Source organism: Brassica napus, assembly GCF_020379485.1.
Source record: "Brassica napus cultivar Da-Ae chromosome A3 unlocalized genomic scaffold, Da-Ae chrA03_Random_5, whole genome shotgun sequence".
In the NCBI taxonomy this organism is placed as follows: Eukaryota; Viridiplantae; Streptophyta; class Magnoliopsida; order Brassicales; family Brassicaceae; genus Brassica; species Brassica napus.
The window spans coordinates 580-25,567 of NW_026013979.1; the positions used below are offsets into that span (position 1 = coordinate 580).

Sequence of the window (24,988 nt, forward strand, 5' to 3'; positions counted from 1 at the left end):
CACAACTCCTAAATATTAAAAAAAATTGTTCATGAATTGCGTATAAATATTTTCATATAAGAATAAACCAGCTAAGACACCACATGATCGACTTGTATTTCTTCTTTCGTAAATATTCATACCAAATATAATATCCTTTTAAGAATCAATGAATTGTTGCGAAGAACAAGCGTATCCGGGGTTATGTCGTTTGCGTCTTGAAATTAAACTAGAATGAGTTGGCGTTATTTAAAATAATTTATAAATAATTTTTTATTAAGGAATTAGTTATACAAGTCAAAAATCAAATGTTACCCCGGACACGCCTTAAGTTTCAGGCTTATTTCTATATAGTTAGCAGAATATGGGCGCATGTATTTCAACAAGTCCCCATCTTTAGATCAAATCCACTTTGTGCACACAAAAACAGGTATTTTCTTGTCTATATGAATTAATTATTCATTAATTCATTCTATAGTCGGTTTTGTCCAAGATTTTCAGAAAATAACTTTTAAATAGGAAAAACGAATAAAAATGAGGTGGCGGTGATCGGAGGTGGGGTAAGTGGATTGGGAAGTGCTTACGTTCTTGCAAGAGATGACGCAGTTAAGGAGTTGGTGCTGTTCGAAAAGGAGGACTCTCTGGGAGGTCATGCTAGAACGATGCGTTTTGATGGCGTTGACTTAGACCTTGGATTCACAGTCTTCAATAGTGTACGTATGCTTGCTCTGCCTCTATCTGGAATTATTAAAACGAAAGCCACCCAAATTCCATTTTCTTAGTAAATATATAAACGGTATGTGCGTGGAAATGAATATATATGGATAGTATTTTATAAGTAAATAGCAAGTTTTGAACAAAAGATAGACACACATTCGTTTTAGAAGTTTTACTCCTATAGTCCTATGCCCATTAAACATTTTGAGACGCGTTTCTATACGCTCCTTTTCCATGAGATAAACTTCAATTTCCATCATATGAACATGCTATCTATCATGTTGAGTCTTTTAAATCTGTCATTTCGTGTTGAACAATGGTTCGTTTTGGCCATTTACTTTTTTAGGGAACACATTTAATCATTTACTTGAAAACTATATAGTTTAAAGTGTTTTAACGATAAATTAATCAAGTCACCAGATACCTTTCATGACTAATTTTTGTGTAGACAAATTTTTGTTATTTGCTAATAGCAGCAACTTAACAAAATTGCTATTTACGTAAATAAGATTACTATATATGTATAATTGAATTGCACAGACCTGATGATGTATATGTGGGCCAAAATGCATAGAAAATCTCTTGTAGCTTTGATTGTGGTGTATAGGCTCTGCTAGGGCCGCCTAGACGTTTTGATAGGTCGTGACTCGTGAGTCTCGTGACTCGGGAGTAATAAACTAAAAATACGTAAAAAAAAAAAATTGGATAACGATCATGACTATCTATGTAATCAGGTTACGCATCCGAACATGATGGGATTCTTGAAGAATCTAGAGGTAGACATGGAGGATTCTGATATGTCTTTCTCAGTGAGCCTTGACAATGGCCGAGGCTACGAATGGGGATGCCGCCACGGCCTTTCAAGCTTGTTTGCTCAGAAGAGAAACATTCTCAATCCGTATTTCTGGCAGATGATCAGAGAAACAAAAAAGTTCAAGGAAGACGTACAAAAATATCTAGAAGACCTGGCGTAACCTTGATGTCGACAGAACAGACACCCTAGGAGAGTTTCTCAAGTCTCATGGGTATTCTGACGTGTTTCAAAAGGCTTACTTGGTGAGATAGTATGTTCATGAGAGTTTCTTGGACAACAAATAAAATAATAAATTATGTTTTTTTTCTTTCTAAAGCTAAGATTATGTTATTGGACAGGTACCAGTATGTGGTTTGATATGGTCAGGTTCATCAGAGAGCGTTCTCAACCTTTCGGCGTACTCTGTTCTTTCGTTTTGTCGTAACCACCATTTGCTTCAGGTTCATACATAAATCTGTCTAAAGTACTTTCTAATTTTTGTAAGTATATATATTTTGATAAAAGAGTGCTTTCTTAACTTTGTTTATCATTTCTTTCTCAGCTCTTTGGGAGGCCAGAGGGCTGACCGTTGCAGGACGTTCTCAGACTTTTGTGGCAAAGGTTCTAAATTACTAAAGTTGCATGTATTATATATATATTGGTTTTGTTACTCAGATTACTTGCGGATCAGGTTAGGGCAGAATTGGAGAAACGAGGATGCAAGATTATAACAAATTGCAATGTACAATCTGTTGCGACATCTGAGAATGGTTGCGTCATAGTAACAACTGAAGATGGATCTCAACAAATATTCGATAGCTGCATATTAGCTGTGCACGCACCAGATGCTTTGAAATTACTTGGAGATAAAGTTACTTATGAGGAGACTAGGGTTCTTGGTGCTTTCCAATACACTGACAGGTAAACCCATACTTGTAATAATCTAATCTAAGCAAGATTATGGAGACTCATTAACTTGTTTCAATGCAGCGATCTTTATCTCCACCGTGACACTGACCTGATGCCACGGAAGACTGGTGCTTGGAGCGCTTGGAATTTCCTAGGAAGTTCTGAAAATAAAGCGAGCGTTACATATTGGCTCAATATAATTCAGGTACATTGACAGCATTTGGATAGCTTTTTAACATAGAAGAAAATGAGATTGAAAGTGTGTTTTTTTCTATAACAGAAGCTTGGAGAGGAACATGATCCATTCTTTATCACTGTTAATCCTGAATATACACCGAAGAAAACATTGTTCAAATGGACCACTAGTCATCCTGTGCCCTCCGTTTCCACTTGGAAAGCTTCACAAGAGCTATACCAGATTCAAGGGAAGCGTGGTATATGGTTCTGTGGTGCATATCAAGGTAACACCTGGATTTTGTAGTACTAATCAAATTTGTTTTAAGATAAAACTCATTCTAACTTCTTAAATAAAATGAACTAAACCCTATGTTTAGTCCCTGTCAATGTTAGTTAATGTGGTTCATTTACCTTTTTGCAGGTTATGGTTTCCATGAAGAAGGACTAAAGGCATTGATCATTTCTATAGTTAATCCAATTCAAAGTTCCTCTTAGTGAGTTTTATTTTTAACTTCAGAAGTTTGTTAATATTATGTCAGGCTGGCATGGCGGCTTCACAATGTCTGCTAGGAAAAGATATGGTTACAACTTTTACCAACCCGAAACATATGGTCCCATCTGTAACCGAGAAAGGGGCTCGGTTTTTCTTTACTAAATTCTTGAGAAATTTCATATCAACCGGTTGTATAACGTGAGTCTTTTTCTCTTGTCTTGAACGTCCTAGTTTCATCTTATATCATTTCTTCAGTATTACATATACTTATTAGTTAGTTCCTTACAGAATACATGAAGAAGGAGGTACAGTGTTCACTTTTGAAGGAAAGGATTCAAGCTGTCACTTGAAATCTATCCTTGAAGTCCACAGTCCTCAGTTTTACTGGAAGGTTTGCACATAGGACACTGGTTTTAGATTAGTTCTTGCAATCAGTGAAACTTGTTTTTTCTCTAAAGCTCTAGAGCTGGATTCTTTATTGTTTTTTTCCCCCATAGGTTATGACACAGGCAGATTTAGGCCTTGCTGATGCTTATATCAATGGAGATTTTTCATTTTCTGATAAGGAAAGAGGACTTTTGGATCTGATCATGGTATGGTAAATACACTTATTGAAGCATAAAGATATGAGTATAGAAACTTATGACATCCATCATAAACTTGCAGATTCTTATTGCAAACAAAGAATTGAACTCAAAAAACTCAAAACTTGCTAAGAAAAGGTAAAGGATGATTCAAATTTTAGCTAAGCTATTAAGTAAGCTTTCACTTGTCACAACATTACAAAAACCTGTGTTTGATCTCATAGGGGATGGTGGACACCGATGTTCCTGACTGCCAGTTTAGCATCTGCAAATAATTTTCTAAAGCATTTTTCTAGGCAGAACACATTAACCCAAGCTCGAAGGAACATTTCTCGTCACTATGACCTTGTAAGTTTTCTTGTGCCTTACATTCACTATGTGTCAAACGAACATATCTACTCTGAGTTTTTGATTTGCTTCATGGTTGGGTACTTATGCAGAGTAATGAGCTTTTTGCTTTGTTCCTGGATGATACCATGACTTATTCCTCTGCAGTATTCAAGGTGGGGTATTATTTTATTTTTTTCAGTTAATATCTCTGATTCTGACTTACAACCTTTTTCCATTTTCATGTTATAGTCGGTTGATGAAGATCTGAGAACTGCACAAATGAGAAAAATATATCTTCTAATTGATAAGGTAACGTCTATAGAAAAGTGTTTCTTGATTTAAATCAAGAACCAGGATTCTTTTATTCTCTGTTTTTAATGGCAAAACATTTCACTATAGGCAAGGATTGAGAAGAATCATGAGGTTTTAGAAATCGGATGCGGGTGGGGAACTTTAGCCATAGAAGTTGTGAAAAGAACTGGATGCAAATACACTGGCATCACACTTTCTATTGAACAACTTAAGTATGCAGAAGAAAAAGTGAAAGAAGCTGGACTTGAGGTTAGCAGAATCCATCTCTGGATCTTGGTATTGATTTCCATATCCTATGACTAACAATATAACATCTTAATCACCAGGATCGGATTAAGTTTAAGCTCTGCGATTATCGCCAACTATCTGATGCTCACAAATATGACAGGATTATATCTTGGTAATATATATTGTCTCTCTTATCTGCTGTATATGTAACTTTGTAATCTATCTTATAATAAAACATTTTGGAAACTTCAGTGAGATGCTAGAAGCTGTTGGCCATGAATTCATGGAGACGTTTTTTAGACATTGTGAAGCTGCACTTGCAGAAGATGGCATTTTTGTATTGCAGGTAACATTTTCTTTTTTCATTTTCAGCTAATTTCCAGTCTCATGTTTTCACAATCATTGATCTTTTTTTATAATGTTTTGACCATAAAAGTTCATTTCAATACCTGAGGAGCGTTATGATGAGTACAGACTAAGTTCAGATTTCATAAAAGAATACATATTCCCTGGTGGATGCCTTCCTTCTTTAGCCAGAGTTACTTCAGCCATGGCATCTTCTTCTAGACTATGGTAAAGTCTTTTCTTTATCAAGTGTTTAGTTTCAAGTGCATTTTCTCTACTTTCTCTTTCCTTCAACCTTTCTTACACCCAAATAAAAATCAGCATTGAAAACGTTGAGAACATTGGGATTCATTACTACCAAACATTGAGATTGTGGAGGAAGACCTTCTTGGAGAGACAGAAGTAAGCTTAATACTAAAAACATTTCCTCTGTTTTATGTTCTGATAATCATATGCTTTCTCATATGTCCAACTTATTATCTTTGCAGACAAATAAATGATCTTGGATTCGACGATAAATTCATCAGAACATGGGAATATTATTTTGACTACTGTGCAGCTGGTTTCAAGACTCTTACCCTTGGAAACTATCAGGTTACACATATGAGTATTAACCATGCTTTTTCCTCAGTGTCACTCAATAAAGACATTATTTGAATACTTGATCATGCGTTTTGGCCAACGTTACAGGTAGTGTTCTCACGTCCTGGGAATGTGGCTGCACTTGGGGATCCATTTCGCAGCTTCCCTTCTGCTCAAGTATAATCAAGAATATATGCATCTTTTTCAAACTTGCTTAAAGTATTATTGCTCTCTCATTTCTTGTGTTGTTTTCCATAAAAGATTCATAGTTTGGGTGTGAAAGTACATATGTAAACTTGTAAGAATATATGCTTCCATAATTCTGTGCCAACAATATTGTACTGTCCAGACCATATATCAATTTATTCTACAATAAAAGTTCATAACCGCCTCAACAATGTGTCTTATCTTTTTTTTTTTTAAATATATGTTAAATTTATTCAAAGAAAACTGATTTGTTTACAACAAGTGCATCTGTTTTTTGAGAAAGCTAAACCTTAGTTACAACCCAACTCTGCTACTTTGTGGCAAGCCACAAAGTTAACGCTCCCGTATACTTCAAATCTCCTATTTGTCGCAATGAGAACAATGTGTCTTATCGTTTACTTCATAAATACAAAATCCAAAAAAAAAGTTCCAACACATACCACACTTCATGAAGAGTGGCCCCTCTTTATCTCATAAGCAAGGCAAAAGCCAAAAGTTTGAGGTAATGAGGCTTAGGGTTGCTTCTATAGACCCAAGAGGTTCATCGGCTGGCAGGTATGCATCATCCTTAAATTGCAACATTGAATTATCGGAAACCATTGGGATTTTCACCGATTTAACTATGTAATACGTGAAGATTCTTACCTTAATCATTGAAGGGCTTTCCTTAGTTGACAGATATATACGGTAAAAAGTGAATATTTGGCATTTTTACGTGAATCTATGAAACATCGGCGAACCTGATCACCGATTTAACTATGTAATACGTGAAGATTCTCGTACCGTACGAGTCACATAATCACACAAAAGTGGAGAGCATGCCTTCATCAGATGGAGACACTGTTTGTGCAGTGCAGCCCTCTTAGCTTAAGCATGGCTGCATGGGTATTGGCTCATGGAAGGTGCACTGTATCTTGTACTCTTTCATGGTCATCACAAGGGAACAAAACTGGGAACCGATTAAAACTATAAGAAACAGGTTCAATTCGGCTCAGAACATATAACACACAAATAAAGTAAAATTTGGGGTTTCTTTCTCTAATGAACTAGTTTGGCTCTTTTCGCAAGATTATAAGAAAATAGTTAGTATTTTTCTTTTTTGAAACACAAGAAAATAGTTAGTAATTATTAGTTATCAAAGACAGAAAAATGTAGTAGTTGAGGAATATTTAGAGAATTGACGATCAATTTATAGTCCGTATAAAATGGAAAAGCTCAATATTTTGAAGAAAAAGAAAGTTGAATATCCATAATTTATTCTGTTGAAAATAATAAAAAAAAAAAGAAAATATCCTTTTTTTTTTAAACAAAAGGAAAATATCCATTTTGAAGCGAAACGAGAACGTCGTTCTTTTTCTCCACGCCTATAAGTAATAGAGAAGCTGCAATCGCAACAACATCCACTCACACCCTCTTACATGGAAATCAACAGTTCGATTCCATCCAATGGCAAAAAGAGCATTCGCGATGCTTGAACGCCAATCGCTAGCGGAGAATTCATCGCCGTCGGTCGATACCAAACGCCCAAAACGCTCTTCCGACGTAGCAGCAGCGACCGAGAGTACAACAACAACATGTTTGTTCCCAAAAGCGGTTATTGGATACCCGGAATTGTCCGAAGAGCCAAGTAGCGATTGGGATAGAAGCGTTTTGTGTAGGATCTGCGTTCGATTACCTGACGGGAGAAGAGTGCAGAGAAACTTCTTGAAATCAGAATCGGTTCAGCTTCTCTGGTCGTTTTGCTACTCCCAGATGGATCAATCGGAGAGGAACAAGCCTTTCAAGCTGTTTCAAGCCATTCCGGGTTATTACAAGAATCTTTATTACGGATATTACACGAGTTTCGAACAATCTGGGCTTGCCAACTCTTTGATCTCTGTGACTTGGATGTGAAGAATAACCTCTCTTTTTTTCTTGCTTCTGCTACTTAGTTTGTATTTTGTAATCTCAAGTTCATCGGAAAGATTCGATCAAATCGATTTACAAAACAAACTGTTTCAAAGTCTATCATAGAACATGTATCACCTTTCCATGGTTACGGTTTTAGTTAATCAATTATGACAACAACTTCAGCAAATATCACTCGTCAACATTATTCTTGTAACGGCTATGAGTTGGTAACGGGGTCAAAGTAACTCAAACGTGTCGAAAATAATTAAAATTCCTAATATTTTCTTAAATTACATGTATCTACCCGAAAAGTATAAAAGGAAATATATTTGAATTGTGGATTTGATTTCAAATCCATAACACAAAAACATGAAATAAAAACTTAAAAGCATAAAGAAAGAGAACTTATACAAAAACAAAGTAAAAAACTGAAGACAACTTCGTCGACATGTTTATTTCTCAGGACAACTTGTGGTCTTCAGTTGATCATTACATTAAAACCATAGGAGCTTCCTGACTTTGTGCACAAAGAAAGAATAACATTTTTGAACTTTCATATGCTCTATAACAACTATGGTATCATTATATAACTAATGTTCTTGTTTTTTCAATTAGATCTAATTAACATATATGGCAAGTTCTCTTCAATAGATTCTGAAAAGAAAACATTTGCAAGGGATGACATGTGTTCTTACTCTTGCATGTCTTGAGCCTTCTTACACTTTCTACACTGCGTAGAACCAAGACAAAAATTCCATAAGCAGATTCTACCTCATGTAATGTCTAGATTTCGTATTTCTAGAATTTTAGAATACCTCGTAAAAGTAGAAACTGCATTCGTAGAAAAAGTAGCTAATACAATTAGTAGAATTCGCATTCCCTATTTTTAGAAGTTTAATTAAAAGTAGATTGTTCGTTCTAAAAAAATAGATATGAACTTGTTTAATCCGGAATTCAATTTCTACAAAACTCATTTTCCGTAGAAGACAAAATCTACTTTTAGTATAACGTAATTTAAAATTTAAATTTATCAAGTTTTTCAACAAAAAAATATCAGTTTGCGTATATGAGTATTTTATCAATTGTTTGTATTTTTGCATAAATTTTTTGATTCATAAAACTATTTATTTCATTAAGTTTTAGAAATTGAAATGGTAAAATGGAAAAAAATGGACAAAAAATATTTTATACTAAATGAACAACCATGCTATTTTTTGTTCTGTTTTAGCAATTTTCCCAAAAAGAAATAGACATGATATATTCCTCTGCTTTGTATTCCCTCATTAAAATATGGATTTTAGGTTCCATTTAAAATCCTATAATTGCAAACTGAAACAACTCTCTCATTCTGAACAAATACCTTTTAACTTTCTTTAAGTAAAATTAAGTCAAACTAAAACTTTCCTCTAATTTGGACTGGATCTATGTAAGTTTCAAAAAAAACCAGCTTGGATCCAATACGAAAACAAAACGACATCCCAATTCATAAAAATCAAAACAACAATACAACAGAGAGAAATCAAACATCGGTTTTTAGGTTTTGTTTTTGGACGACACAATAAAGGGTAGACTCATATAAAGGCTTTGAAAACATATTATCACTCGCCAAGTACTTGATTATGCAGAAACTGCTGCTGCTGTTGAGCTATTCGGATTAAATTTGATGCACATTACTGTATTCCGACCATCATCAGCCAAAGATAGAGTAGCCTTACCGTAACTCTTCACAGATTAGGAAAAAAAAATAGAGGAGAATTCAGTTTTTTTTTTATTTTCGTAAAAAATTATATGCCAACAACGTACCACATGATCGTCGTTTTGCAAAGGAACGTCAGTAAATACGAAATCAACGTGTCTGCCAAGTCCAATAGGCGATGAATTTAGTCGTTCGAGTTTTGGGCTTAGTCTTGTTCTTAGTCTGGAATCAGTCTACACTAATACCAGAAACATGAAGTAAAGTTTTTTACTAGGCTTAAACTAGAAAAAGAACAACATCAATGCCTATGCTTGGACACATGTGTTGGATTGATAATTACAAACAAGCCTATTATATGTAATAGTTCAAATGATAAGAATATTGTAAAGCATATTTGCTTATCCTCTCTCGTTTTTCTATAATTATTTTATCGTTTTTCTTTTGAAAAATGAACGCTTTCAATCTAATGCATATTATTTATATAAGAAAAACTCCATAATGCATATTCTAAACTGACATTCATAGCATGAAAACTACATAACCTATTTTAAGTGGAGACGCACGGGTTGGCTCGCAAAACTGCTTAGCTATACGGAGCAGGCTTGAACATATATACACAAATCGCAACCTATGGTAGGCCGGCGCGGTCGGTATAAAAGTTTAACCCCCTACGGATTGAGATAGTTGGAAGCAGATTGGTCCGTCTGGAATCTCTACATTTCAGTACTTATTTAAGTTGCAAATATTTAACTCAAATAGTAGTTCGTATATTGAGATAAAAGTTAATTTTCTTATTTGAGGATTTTTTGGATATTCTTCCGGATTCAGATCAGGTTCATATATCTCTGATATCTGAAATACCACCTTACATAATCCCTTTTGATATATTTTTTATAAATCGGATCGAATACGGATTAAGATTTTTGGTTCTGGTTTGGTTCAAATTTCTTGTTCAGTAACAAATTTCCATGCCTAATTGCAGATATACAAACGATCAAATAACAAAGCCTGACTTTAAAAGACTGATGGTAAATAGAACTTACATCTTCAACTTTAGATTTACATTTTTAAGGAGAAAAAACCTTTCTTCATTGTTTTTAGTATACATTGTACTAAGATTAGAAAAGATGTCAAGTCCGGTGTATATGTTGACAATCTGACTGAGGGATGTGTTGTGGTTTTCGAACGTGACATAATTACAGGGTTTTCTGTAATTTTTTTTGGAAAATGTGAATGATCTGTTTGGCAGTGCTGTTTCCGTTAAAAGGAGTTTGCTGTATGGGAGCAAGTTTCCTTTCTCGCTCACTTTTTTCACGGAGATTCACCATAGCAGTCTCCTTCTTTGTCTGCCTTCTAGCTTCTTCCAAGAGTAAATCTGAAGCAGTGAAAACTTGTTTGTCCAATATAAGAACGCTAAGATCATCACTCGGTAAGTCGTCTGCAGGTCTCACAAGACAGAGCTCTCTCGAGGAACTCGGTTCTGTAGTAAGACTCGGTTCTTTGGCTTCCTTCTGTCCTGCTTTCGTTCCATTCACACTTTCACTCTGCAATTTCAAGTTCACAATGTGTTTAAAAACTATTAACCAAAGATCAAATTCGCACATGAAACAAAGCCCTTACAACAAAGATCAAATTCTCACTAGAAACAAAGCACACATGTTCAGAATCAAGGCATACAATGGTTCATCAAAGTACACTAGAAACAAAGCACACATGTTCAGAATCAAGGCATACAATGGTTCATCAAAGCACACAAGAAACAAATATAAGAAAAGCTAAATAATAAATAAATATACAGTATAAGAAATTAAAAACAACAATAAATATAAAATGTATTATTTTCTGGTTTTTTCTAAGGATATAGGTGTAAATATACAATATCTGTAATTAGATATGTTTTGATATATGTTACTCCTTGTGCCATTATTTTCTATTTTCAGAAAAATTAATAGTTGAGCACTAATATAACTTAGGTCAAGCACACGAACAACAACAAAATTGAAACATTGCAAAGAATGCTCACATCAATATTACATACAATAACTTTAGGGAAAATTACCAAAAATGACTCAAATTTTGATTTTGAATACAAAAGTATATCGCACATTCAATCAAATGCAAAAGTAACAAAAAAAAACTAGTGAAATTACAACAAACTCCTTATGTTATTTAGTCAAAGATTTAATCCATACAAATAATTTGATTAAATATGACCAAACCTAAAATACAAGTATAATCTTAAGGAGATTAATATCTAAGTTGATATTAAATTGAACAAAAAATATCGTAAATATCACATAATGTAAGGTTTTAGTTAGTGCTCATGTTTTACTAAGAGAGATATCATTAATAATTTGAAATAATAAATTAAATTATTGCAAGCAAACTATAAAATTATTGTGTTTGAAAATATTATAGTAAACTATTAGTAATATGGTAAATATTAAAATTATATACCACTAACCATATAACTCAAATATTTGTATGTATAAAAATAAAAATAATCATCCGCACGATTGTGTGGATCAAGATCTAGTTTTACCTTAAGTCATCAAAATTTATATATCAATGCAATACAAATTTTCTCTTTATCACATTGTTTTATACTCCCTAACCAAGTTTTAGATGCCACTTGTGAAGTACCTTTTCCATGAAAGCAGCTCCATTTTTGATCCAACTTCTTTGGAAAATGTGTACCGTGCCAATAGAATATGTTGACGTTGTCCAAATTTTAGTTTAATTATTATGCGATTTGTTTTTCCTGTTCCTCAAAATCATTGATATTATATAATATATATATTATCAAAAAATAAAAATATATATTTTTTGTAGGAAATTTTACCATATATATATATATATATATATCAATGCAATACAAATTTTCTCTTTATCACATTGCTTTACACTCCCTAACCAAGTTTTAGATGCCACTGCAAAATTATACAAGTTCTAACCATAATTTCCGGAGTTATTAATTACTGATTTAATTTATAAAGTATTACTCGGTTGAAACAAATAAAAAATAAAGCGAGCTAAATTTATGAGATATCTGTTACATTAATTTTTGGAGCATATAACGAAATCCATGAAAATTTTATTTCTGAAAGACTTAAGAATTTATCTCAATTTTTTATAACAATGGTTGAAACATACCCCTAAAAAAAACTATCGACATCATGTATTAAACATTTTTACAAGTACGATCCCTTTCTGTGGGGTTATTTATAAATGCATGGGAGGAAAACAAATTTTCTTGGAAACTTTCACCAACTTTTTTGTATCTTTGTTCATCGCTCCTCTTAAAAGAACCACTTATTATTACTATTATAAGCAATCAAGAGCCGTTCCCAATTGGTGTTGTCATGTACCAATTTAATTATATAGCATACCTGTATAGCGCATCAGTGAAGCAATAGCGATATAACATACGGAAAAGTATGCATCATTCCGACAGGACAGGCATAGTAATGGTAACCGTTGAAATTGCATTTGATGTATGCATGGGTAATGTATAATACAATAATAATAGTGTATCAGTATTTAGCACGTTTCATGGATTTTGCTAAAAAAAGGCTTGCGATTGACTGGTTTTTACAGACTTGAAAGAATAGACGTGTCTTGCGAATGGACCCAGCAAATTCCAACATGTTCAAAGTCGTATATGCAAAAACGTTAATAGAATTTGAAGTTACAAAAAAAACGTTAATGGACATCTTTTTTTTTTAATGGACATACTTTGAATTGGCGATGATTCTATATATTATAGTATGAGTGATTAAGTATTTGATAAATGATTATAATATGTGTGATTCTACGTTGTTGTTAAGGATGACTTATTGTAAAACATTTGGGTAACCTTGCTACATTAAATAATGCGAAGAAATTTAAAAAAACTAATGATGGATCAAAACTAAAACTAAAGCAGTATTCAAAGTGATTATGATAGATATAAAGGATTTGGTCAGTTTCGATATCCTGGCAAGATTCATAAATTTTGGCAAGTACATATATTATATTTGCAAATTTCTTATGAGTCTTCTTTGTTTATTTTAACCAAACTCAGATAATAGGACAGTGTTGTTTAAGTCTGGAATAAAGTATTTACAAATATTATGTTTTGTTTTGAATATTAGTTATGTCGGTGGTTTATTGAGTCAAAACTTAGGATTTAATGAACTTTTCTTGGGACTAATCATCTAACAATTATCTAGTTGATTAACGTGAGTTATATTGTAACAGTAACCATTTATTTACTGGTTACTCATGTTGATTAACGTGAGTTATATTGTAACAGAAACAGACGCTCTCACCTTTGACTTAAAATTGGTACCGTATATCTCTAAGAAAAAATTTTATTTTGCGAGTGTGTAGAAAATTTAGAAAAAAATCGAAAAAGAAATCCAAATTTTATACAAACCACATTATCTTTTTTTTTGCAAAATATAAGTACAACCAGAACATAAATTATTGTGCACAAAAAAAAAGAACATTAATTGTTTTATTTGAAAACAACTCCACACTAAATGCAAAAGTAACACACAGATGACAAACAAATACTAATAGAAACACTAATCAAGTTCTACAGTCTCTCCATCCAACATATTCCAAAGTTGCTCAACGTCAAACGCAAAGGTTGCCCCCTTTTTTGTTGCCGTACCTTTTGGAACGAGCCCGTCAGGCTGTTTGCTCTCCTCTAGCAAACTCTCCCACCACATATTCTCTCCATCCATTAAATTACTATAAAGTTCATACTTCTCCCCAGCTTTGTTACATGTCATACTATTTTCACAGACATTATTAATGTTGTTGAGTCCAAGGCATGGAGGAACAACGTCAACTTCTGGCAGGCCATGGAGATGGCTGCAGCCATTGTTAACGGTGAAGAGTCGAGGTCGAGGTTTGAAAACGTCGATTTTTTGGGCGGGTGTGGTAGAAGAGAATGTAACGTTTCTCTTCTTCATCTTGGTCTTACAACATGGTTCATGTTTCTTGCTCAGATGGGTGTTCCAGTAATTCTTGATATCATTAGCGGTCCGACCGGGTAGTCTACCAGCAATTAAAGACCACCTAAGCATGCATTTGAACGATTTGGATATACATATATATATATATATATATATATATATATATATATATCTTATGGATCATTAGACAAGATACAAGTTGAATTTTTGTCTTAAGAATACAAACCTGTTTCCTAAAAGCTTATGAAGACGGAGAAGAAGATCAACTTCATCAGAGCTAAGTTTTCCTCTCTTGATATTTGGCTTCAAATAGTTCAGCCATCTTAGTCTACAACTCTTCCTACACCTATTAAGCCCTACAAAACCAATAATTTTATCACGAAGAATAACACTAACAGAAATTATATATTATTTCCACACAAAGACACGTGTTCGTACAGAAAATGTCACTGAATTCATGTACTAAAGGACAATCGAAAAAATTGTTGGTATCTTTTCGCTTTGTCAGCGAAAGTAAAAGCCTTAATTATAGATCTTCGTTTAAGTGCGACATAATTAATATGAACAACATGAATGTTTTTTTCATGAACAACCGCATAAAGCATGAGTCAAAGATTTGTTCATTATGACAAAAAGAAAAACTTTGCTTTGTGCAGCCATGTGTTAATTAATTCCCCGAATAGTAGACAAAGATAAAGAAATTTTTCATAGTGATTAATTATATGTATACAGATCATATGTACATATATGTGTGTGTGCAGAAGAAAAAAAGTAACATACCAGCTCTTAAAGGAACTTGATGCCATTTGCCTTCTCCATACTTATCAATGCATCGCCTCAAGAGACTGTCTTCTTCAGCGGTCCATGCACCTTTTGTCAACCCTTTGGACGAATCCTCCATGGACCAAAGATTGATATTAAAATTATCTAACAAAATTATTGTAAAATTTATACGTAACAAGAAGGGGAAAAGGTTTATAAGTAGTGGTTTCACAAATCCCTGGAGGACTATATATATACACGTGAGGGACATAGGCAGTGACGTGCATGTTTGATATCCACACTTCCTCTTTTTTTTTTTTCTTTTTTGAAACTCGTTCTTAATTTGTTAAATTATCTCTTCATATTAAAATATCACTATCAATATTAGAGTTTTATCGGATCAGCCGGTATCATATTGCGAGTTAATAGCAGGTTGTGGAATTTTTATCAGATTTTTAATTAATAAGTTTTCATCATTAAATCCAAACTGAATTATATATAGATCGTCGGGTCTATAGTCTAACAACAGATGGGGTACGGATATAAAACATTGCATGAAACTCAAACATTATAATATAATAACTTTAAAATTATTTATTTTCTAATAAAAGTCACAAATTCATATAAATTTTATCAAAATGTTCAACAAAAAAGTATTTGTGCTTTGAAAGTTTGGACCAAAATTTAGTCAGCATTACATCTACAACTTTGAGTGAATAATGTAACAGCGGTTCTTGGTCTCCCTTGAACAAGCCAACCAACCAGTCTTCTTTAATCTCTAATACTCACTAAGACACAAAACTAAAAACCAAACAAAAAGAAACACAAAGAACTGTGAGCGTTCAAGAAACAATTAATAGTTTGATGAAACGCTTTTCTTGCATGAATGATTATATCTTAATCCCTTAAACACAAACCCATAATCTCCTCTAAATACCCCCTTAACAAGTCTCCTCTCCTTCATCCCAAATCCAACTCACCACTCTCCTCTCAACAGCATGTCTTCTCCAATGGCTTCTTTTGCTCTGTTCTTCTTCACTCTCATTGTCCTGTCAAGTAAGTCTCATTGCACATATTATATTTCATTGACCAAAGACACTTTACTTACCACAACCTTGTCTTCTTTTCACAGGTTCTTGTCGCTACGCAATTGGTTCACCGAACAACAAAACATTTTTATCACTTGCAAGTAGGATTGGGATCAACTACGGAAGATTTGGAAACAATCTCCCATCTCCTTACCAATCAATCAACCTCATCAAATCCATTAACGCAGGCCACGTCAAACTCTACGACGCCGACCCCGAAACCCTAATGGTCCTCTCTCAGACCAATCTCTACGTCACAATCATGGTCCCTAACAACCATATCATTCCCATCGGCGCCGATCAAGCCGCCGCAGACAACTGGGTCAACACCAACGTCCTTGCTCACTACCCACAAACAAAAATCAGATTCGTCCTCGTCGGCAACGAGATTCTCAGCAACAACTCTGATCAAGACAAGCAAACCTGGTCGAGTCTTGTCCCTGCCATGCGTAAAATCGTTACCTCTCTTAGAGCAAGAGGGATTCACAACATCAAAGTGGGGACACCACTCGCCATGGATGTTCTTCGAACGAGCTTTCCTCCGTCGAGCGGTGCGTTCCGGGAAGAAGTTGCCGCTCCGGTGATGTTACCGTTGCTGAAGTTTCTCAACGGAACAAACTCTTTCTTCTTCCTCGATGTTTACCCTTACTTCCCTTGGTCCACTGATCCGGTTAACAACCCTTTGGATTTCGCTCTCTTCCAATCGAATTCGACTTATACCGACCCCCAAACCGGTTTGGTTTACACCAATCTTCTAGACCAGATGCTCGATTCGGTTATTTTCGCGATGACCAAGCTCGGTTATCCGAACGTCCGGCTTGCAATTTCTGAAACCGGGTGGCCTAATTCAGGTGATATCGACGAAACCGGAGCTAACATTCTCAACGCGGCAACATATAACCGGAATTTGATCAAGAAGATGACTGCAAACCCGCCGCTCGGTACACCGGCTAGACCCGGTTCACCTATACCAACGTTTTTGTTCTCGTTGTTCAATGAAAACCAGAAACCCGGTTCGGGAACAGAGAGGCATTGGGGAATTTTGAATCCTGACGGTACACAGATCTACGAAATCGATTTCAGCGGGACAAGACCGGTTCCTAGTCCTGGTTCGTTGCCTAAACCGAGTAACAATGTTCCGTTCAAGGGGAATGTCTGGTGTGTGGCGGTTGAAGGAGCCAGCGAGGCGGAGTTACAGCAGGCGCTTAACTTTGCTTGCGGACAAAGCAACGCAACGTGTGCAGCTTTGGCGCCGGGAAGAGAGTGTTACGCACCGGTTTCGCTTACTTGGCATGCAAGTTATGCGTTTAGCTCGTACTGGGCACAGTTCCGGAACCAAAGCTCTCGGTGTTACTTCAATGGCTTGGCGCGTGAGACCACGACCAATCCAGGTGAGTTTCTCAAAACACTTCATTATGTTTCTAACAAGAAAATACTAGACATACGAACATTTAAATACTTTTTTTTTTTTTTGAACACAATACGAACATTTAAATACATTTTATGATTTTAATGACTATTTTCTACAGGAAATGAACATTGCACGTTCCCTAGCGTTACCCTTTGAGAGTTCCGCAAGAGTCAAAACTAAGGCGTATGGAGAAGGATCAAAAGCTGGATCATTAGTATTTTTCAAGTCAAATCTTGTTCTTGATAATTATCAATTTCCTTTTATTCGAAGTTTTTACTCCTTGTTTTCTATTGTTGAGAAAGATTGAATAAACAACGAAAATTTGTTACTAATATGTTAAAAACGAAGATTACACATCTCTCATTTTTATCTATCTGGTAATATATTAATGTGTGATAAATATAGTGAGAAAATGATAGAAGACATCATGGAAAAACTATAACGAATTGAACCAGAGCATATACAATCACCAAGTCGGGAACTACATTGAGTTTTTTTTTTTTAGTGTAAAACTACATTAAGTTTTGCTAGATTGGTTTCAGAGGCGAATCTGAAATTTTAAGGGCTTGAAACATTTTCAAAAACCTTGATAAAAAAATTCATAACTATGGGGCCTATGTCTATATAAAAAACCTTTAAAAAAATTTGGGGATCAAAGCAATGCATGCTTCAATAGGTTGTACCCAGATCCGTAAGAGTAAGATGCTAAATATATGTAAAGATTGAAGAAAATGGAGATAAGTTCTTATATTTGTGTATGTTGCCATGCGTATAGACATCTGTCTTGATTAGGAATAAATTTTAACATTCAATAAAATGAGTATTATATCTACAAATGTTGAGTCAATAACTTGACAATACGTCTCCTTTGAACCAGCCAACCAAGTGCCAACTACTCTTCTTTAATCCTTACACATTTACTAATAACACAAACTCAAAAGAAAAAAGAAGCACCAAAGAACGGTGAGAGTTCAGAAAACCAATCAATAGTTGATCTTGTCTTTGGGAGGCGATTAGCTTCGCTTGCGGGAGAAGCGGAGGCCACGTTTAGAGATTGTTCTTGTTTCGGTGGAAAGAAAGGCCATCTCTCTTGAAGTATGTGCGCCACAAACGATAGGAGCCATGAGACGGTCTACAAACTAGAAACGTAAAGTGGAGTCTCATGAGAGGACCACCTTTTTCTTAGAAAAAAAAAAGTTCTTGTCTTCTTTGGCCTTTTTAAGTCCCAAAGATTGCACACTTTATTAAGAGAACATCAATAAATTCCCATAAAAGTATTTTTGTTTAAATATAAATTAAATATTGGACACACTTAATTCTCATTATTTACAAGTTCACATTAAATTTTTATAACATTAAAAAAAAGAATTAATCAAAAACAAAGAATTAATCTGCAGTATTTTCTTTCCAAATATAGTAAAGTTCAAAATAAATATTTTCTACTATTATATCTGGGAAATAAAATTATAAAACAACCACCAAATTTGGGTGTTACATTTAATTATAGGTAGATTAAATATGTTAAACATCATGGTTTTCACATATCTAATAGATTTACAAGGTTAAGAGATGCACCGATAAAATAAAAATTTGTAAGAGAATGGTGATAAAATAAATAAAAAATCTTAAAATTGTGCAAGTATCTAATATCTACTCTGTTTGTTTTCTTTTAGTAATCTCAGAAGTTGCCATGCTTCTGCAGCGGTGCCAACCAACTGGTCTTTTCTTTTATCTTATATTCCTGTGAAAATCGTAATCACAATATCGTCACGCTTCTCTCGTCCTTTTCTATGTTACTTGCTTCGTCATCTCTCTCTCCTTCTCTTTCTCTCATCTTCACGCCAACACCAGTAACTTCCTTCTTCTCTCTCAGCCATGGCGTCTACGTCTCTGGCACCATCGGTTCTCGTTTCAAGATTCTCCTCCTCTCCTCGTGAGTTTCAAGATTCTGGGAGTTACAAGTGTTTTAGCCGCCGAACTCGTGTTCCTTCACGCCTGCGATTTCGAGTTCACTGCGAGTCTACGGCGAGTTCCCTTTCTTGTTTTCTACTTCTGACCGATTCTTTTGTTAAATAATATCTTGCGGAGGGTTGACTTTTGGGGTGGTCAACTATAGCGGTTGCACTAAACCAGACTAGTTTTAGGTCTTACGAAAGCTAAAATCACTTTTTGAGCCTTCTTGAATGATTTATAACATCAAAATCTTGTCTACTTTTCTTATAGGTTCAGGAGAAGGAGCTAGGACGTTGTTCACCCTTCTTGGAACGCTTAACAGTACCAGGGGGTGATGCTGCTGCTGCTTTGAGATCTAATGAATGGAAGGCTGTTCCAGATATATGGAGATCATCTGCGGAGAAGTACGGCGACAGAGTTGCTGTGGTTGATCCCTATCATGACCCTCCTTCCACTTTCACGTATAGACAGGTAAAATTTCTTATTTATCAGTTCCTCTGCAAAGCATTGCGTGACTCACTTGTAAAGATCCTCCTCCTTTGAAACAGAGGTTTTGAAACAGAGGTTTTTTTCGGCTCAAGTAGGAGTTAGTACGTATGTTATCACCTTACTGTTAAGTGAACTATGCTTCTGATTGATTTTCAAATCCTGGATAAATTGGCATTCAGCTTTATTTCTTCATATAATAGTTCTGTATTGTCTAGACATTCTGAAACAGAGGTTTTCAGTTAATATATTTATACCTTCTAATGAGTACTGTGTAGCATGTCCTTTGGTGTTTGTTATTTTTTCACTTTAGGATCCTATAAACCAATTATGTTTCAGCATCTGCCTCATAATTACTTCTTCTTATGTGATAAGATAGGTTGGTAATTATTATACTAGATAGGTTTGTTTTAAGATGATTTTCATTTCAATAATCTTAAAACTGCAGCTGGAACAAGAAATATTGGACTTTGTTGAGGGCTTGCGAGCAGTTGGAGTGAAAGCAGATGAGAAGATTGCACTTTTCGCTGATAACTCCTGTCGCTGGCTTGTTGCTGATCAAGGTACGTACGTAGTTGATTATATTAGAACTCAATATCCATTACATAACTTGCTTAGTGCTTGAGCCTTAACCGTTACTAGATGATCCCACTAGACTTGCAACACTGACCTTATCATTACTTACCTTACACGTTAATCATCTTGGTCATTTCCAGAGACAACCAATGATCTGTGGAGATGCGTATTGTATAATGTTTAATACTTTATGCCAGGGATAATGGCGACAGGAGCAGTCAATGTTGTCAGGGGATCAAGATCCTCTGTTGAAGAGTTATTGCATATATACTGTCATTCTGATAGGTATACCTAAACCTTTTCTTCCTTTGTTGAATTTGCACTTTGTCTTTATTGTTCTTTGTTATGTGTTCTGCTTGATTTCATGTAGCTACTGGTTCTTATTTGTCTTTTGAATTACCTTTTTATTGCCTTGTCTTGCAGTGTAGGTCTTGTTGTGGATAATCCTGAGTTTTTCAACCGCATTGCTGATACATTTTCTTACAAGGCATCTCTGAAATTTGTGATTCTTCTCTGGGGAGACAAATCCTCATTGGTTACATCAAGTAGGCAGACACCAGTCTACAGTTACAACGAAATAAAAAACTTAGGGCAGCAGAGACGTGCAGAACATGCAGGATCTAGTGATGCTGGTAAGTATGAATATGAGTTCATCGGTCCAGATGATACAGCCACGATCATGTATACCAGCGGAACTACTGGTAACCCAAAAGGTGTTATGCTTACACATCAGAATCTGTTACACCAGGTTTTTAAACCAATCTTTATGTCATCATTTACACAATACTGAGTTTGCTACACCAGGTTCTGAAAAAAAATATTTGTTTCTTGGATTACTTGACAGATAAGAAACTTATCTGAATTTGTACCTGCTAAAGCTGGGGAAAGGTTTCTAAGTATGCTGCCATCATGGCATGCTTATGAACGGGCTTGTGAATACTTCATATTTACATGTGGAGTTGAGCAGAAGTATACTTCTATAAGGTTCTTAAAGGTAAGCCTCTCTATGCTATATGTCACACAGTGACATATTAAAGAAATATCGTAATCTTGGCTTTGAAACTTTTCCTTTTATGTTTTTGGTATAGGATGATCTCAAGCGGTATCAACCACACTATCTTATCTCAGTTCCTTTAGTATATGAGACACTCTACAGGTATATACTACTTTACAAGTAAAACTGTTTCACAAGATTCTTTTACTATGCTAAATAGATTTTTCGGTCTTCTGAGAGTTGCAGCGGGATTCAAAAGCAAATTTCAACAAGCTCCCCTGTTCGTAAGTTATTGGCGCTTACATTGATCAGAATCAGCCTAGCATATACGGAGATGAGAAGAGTTTACAAGGTTCGTGACACAGATAATGTCGCTCTCTTTTAGTATTTATTTCTGCCTATTTGTGATGCTTGGACCGATGATAACTTCATTGCTCTCTCATGTTCAGGGTCTTTGTTTCACAAAGAACCAAAAGCCTCCAGTGTATATTGTTGCTTTGGTGGATTGGTTGTGGGCGAGGGTAGTTGCGTTTGTCCTGTGGCCATTGCATATGTTGGCTGAAAAGCTTGTGCACAAAAAAATCCGCTCGTCTATTGGAATAACAAAGGTAGTATTACAACACTCTACTTCACTTTCTCTTTTTAGTTCTATATCTATAGCCCAAAAAAAACAGTTTACTTACAACAAAAATATTGTGAGAATGACTTCTTTGTTTTCTCCAGGCTGGTGTTAGTGGAGGTGGTAGTTTACCTATGCATATTGACAAGTTTTTTGAGGTTAGACAAACCAATATTGTTTCTTGAAGTTAGAGATAAACGTTTATTATCTACCATGCAAACAGAGTTTATTCTTGGTGCAGGCCATCGGTGTGAATGTACAAAATGGATATGGTTTGACAGAAACCTCACCGGTTGTCTCTGCGCGAAGGATTAGCTGTAATGTAAGTTTAAGCTCTTACCTCAATACGAGTATAAGCTCGCATCTAGTAAAGTAGTGCTCAGAGGACATTACAAATTCTCCTATCTATTATGTGCTCTTTTTATATATAATCATTCATTATTTTTGCTGTTATGTTTATTATGATCTTATATAGTTTCTTGGAGTATGTCAACTAGTTAATATTGTGTTTTCTTATATGAAGGTTCTTGGCTCAGTTGGGCATCCTATGAAAGACACAGAATTCAAAATTGTAGATCAAGAGACTGGTAATGTTCTTCCACCTGGTTCAAAAGGCATTGTCAAAGTCAGAGGCCCACCAGTTATGAGAGGTTACTATAAGGTAAAACACTGACTTTCTGCTGATTTTACAACAAAGTTGTGAATTAATTTTCTCCAAATATCTTCTGTATTTTGGATGATTAGATCATATTAACTCATATTTGTTGACTTTTCTCAGAATCCAGTGGCCACCAAGCAAGTTATAGATGACGATGGATGGTTTAATACTGGAGACATGGGTTGGATAGCGCCTCATCATTCAACAGGGCGGAGTCGTAGCTGCGGAGGTGTCATCGTTCTTGAAGGCCGTGCCAAGGACACCATTGTACTTTCCACAGGTATATTATATGTGCTAGCAGGTATTTTCACAGGTTCAAGAGTAATGATGCTATAAACGTTTGATATATAGCACTTTGATCGCTGTAGGTGAAAATGTGGAACCATTGGAGATTGAAGAAGCAGCCATGAGAAGCAGTCTGATTCAACAAATAGTGGTTATTGGACAGGTACTTGTATAGAAGCACTTTGATTTAGGAACACGGTATAGGATGTTTCACTTCTTTACTTTTTCGTATTTGATTGCTTCTCAGGATCAACGCCGCCTTGGAGCTATTGTTATCCCAAACAAAGAAGCAGCAGAAGGAGTAGCCAAAAACAAAATTTCACCTGTAGATCCTGAAGTCAACGAACTTAGCAAGGAGACGCTAACGTCTATGGTCTACGAAGAACTGAGGAAATGGTAACGGTTCAACCCTAGTGAATATATTTTTATTTCTTAAAATGATATTGAGATGTGCGCAGAGTGTATACCTCAACCCGAAAAAGTTGAAAACCAAGTGTTACTCTATAAATCGTCATGCAGGACATCAGAATGTTCATTCCAAGTTGGTCCAGTTCTCATCGTGGAAGAGCCCTTCACGGTAAAATCCATATCAGCCTTTTTGGCTAGCTTTTCATTGATGTCCCCTTCATTTGTGATTGGAAGATTGAGCCTCATGTGAATGTTGTATGAACATCATTGCAGATAGACAACGGTTTCATGACACCTACAATGAAGATAAGACGGGACAAGGTGGTTGATCGATATAAGGATGAGATAGCTAGACTCTACAAGTAGACTAGACATTTTTAGCATCCTATTCTTTTCAAGCTTTAGCTGTTGATATGAAACTTCCGGAATAGTAAAAGTGACTAAAACCATCTCAGTTAATGGTACCATGTTCATTATATCATATATCTCTAACAGATCACATCACATGTCTCTAATATGATGACTTATGTACTAAATTAGCAAGGACAATATTAATGGCCTCCATGTTAGGTAGAGATCTCTCGAGTAATAATTGGGTTTCCGCAAAGCAACAAAAATCTATTTACTATGAACGTAACAAATCAAAATATAGGCATTTATTGCCCTGCTTGTTATATGCCACACTCTCTTTACCAATCCCGACACACTCAGAGACAAATGAAAACACACTCTAATATTTTGGTGACAATCACGTTGACGATCAGCCTCGTTTGCCTTGCACGTGCCGACGAACCTCCATGCAATAGCTCGTCAGAGACAGAGGAAGTGATGATGATGATGGAGCCATCATTGATGAGCCAAAGGTTCATGGAGGAGAAGAAACAGATATCGTACGGAGCTCTCAAAAAAGACCAGCCGGCTTGTGGGAGAGCTCGCCGTGGCCACTCTTACACCAAAACTTGTCTTCCTCAGCCGAGCAATCACTACACTAGAGGTTGCTCTAAGATCTACCGTTGCAGACGTGATTCTAAATGATCTCACATCACCTCCTCGTTTGTGCGTCCTCACGCATTGCCATTTGCCACATATATATATACTTCTGATGTATGTTTTTTTTTTTTGTGAAACAAACTTATATTAAAATGGGAAAGTTAAGTTTGGTACAATAAGGAAAGAGCCTGTTTGGCTACAGAGTCGGCTTTATTATTATCCGCCCTGGGGATAGCTATAAACTGGATAGCACTAAAAAGAGGGATAATAAGATAGATGTCGTTTAGAATCACAGCGATCTTTAAGAGCACCATTATTGCAGGTTTCAAAAGAGTTTTTAAAGGTTTGGGTCCCACAAAAATTGCAAAACCGGTTGCAAAAGGCGTGAATAAAGAAACGATCCTGGTGGGTTTTGTCAACTGCTCGCGGGCCCCACCGACACGTGGCGGCCCGCGATTAGTTCATGTTTTAATTTTTTTTAGTTTTTAAAGCCAAAATTTCATTAAAATGTGAGAAATTCAAAAACACACTTTTTTGATGTACTGATTTTTC

The 24,988-nt window shown here is 35.4% G+C and overlaps 4 protein-coding genes and 1 pseudogene across 5 annotated transcripts; 4 read left to right on the top strand and 1 right to left on the bottom strand.

Annotated features, from left to right (window-relative positions):
* The first annotated feature begins 351 nt into the window (after positions 1–351).
* LOC125594150 lies at positions 352–5,844 on the top strand (annotated as a pseudogene).
* A 1,155-nt stretch (positions 5,845–6,999) lies between these two features.
* Positions 7,000–9,139, top strand: LOC125594151 (plant UBX domain-containing protein 12-like). The gene has a single exon (XM_048770467.1). It carries the CDS (start codon positions 7,103–7,105, stop codon positions 7,547–7,549), a length of 447 nt encoding a protein of 148 aa, XP_048626424.1. The 5' UTR covers positions 7,000–7,102; the 3' UTR covers positions 7,550–9,139.
* A 3,868-nt stretch (positions 9,140–13,007) lies between these two features.
* On the bottom strand, positions 13,008–15,254 carry LOC125594146 (transcription factor MYB114-like). 2 transcript variants are annotated; one of them, XM_048770463.1, is made up of 3 exons: positions 14,987–15,254; positions 14,433–14,562; positions 13,008–14,309 (listed from the first exon to the last, which is right to left on the bottom strand). In XM_048770463.1, exons 1-3 carry the CDS (start codon positions 15,237–15,239, stop codon positions 13,811–13,813), a joined length of 882 nt encoding a protein of 293 aa, XP_048626420.1. In that variant the 5' UTR covers positions 15,240–15,254; the 3' UTR covers positions 13,008–13,810. The 2 variants fall into 2 exon arrangements, with proteins under 2 accessions (XP_048626420.1, XP_048626421.1); XM_048770464.1 differs by having other exon boundaries at positions 13,008–14,288; positions 14,987–15,197.
* Positions 15,255–15,875: 621 nt separating this feature from the next.
* On the top strand, positions 15,876–17,821 carry LOC125594145 (probable glucan endo-1,3-beta-glucosidase A6). Its single transcript, XM_048770462.1, has 3 exons — positions 15,876–16,024; positions 16,101–17,447; positions 17,586–17,821. The coding sequence occupies exons 1-3, from the start codon at positions 15,967–15,969 to the stop codon at positions 17,621–17,623; spliced, it is 1,443 nt and encodes a 480-aa protein (XP_048626419.1). The 5' UTR covers positions 15,876–15,966; the 3' UTR covers positions 17,624–17,821.
* A 1,323-nt stretch (positions 17,822–19,144) lies between these two features.
* LOC125594147 (probable acyl-activating enzyme 16, chloroplastic) lies at positions 19,145–23,927 on the top strand. The gene is made up of 17 exons (XM_048770465.1): positions 19,145–19,492; positions 19,691–19,891; positions 20,355–20,469; positions 20,680–20,767; positions 20,906–21,230; positions 21,327–21,476; positions 21,571–21,638; positions 21,723–21,828; positions 21,926–22,084; positions 22,200–22,253; positions 22,337–22,417; positions 22,619–22,756; positions 22,874–23,033; positions 23,122–23,201; positions 23,286–23,434; positions 23,558–23,615; positions 23,720–23,927. The coding sequence occupies exons 1-17, from the start codon at positions 19,343–19,345 to the stop codon at positions 23,810–23,812; spliced, it is 2,175 nt and encodes a 724-aa protein (XP_048626422.1). The 5' UTR covers positions 19,145–19,342; the 3' UTR covers positions 23,813–23,927.
* Positions 23,928–24,988: the final 1,061 nt, after the last annotated feature.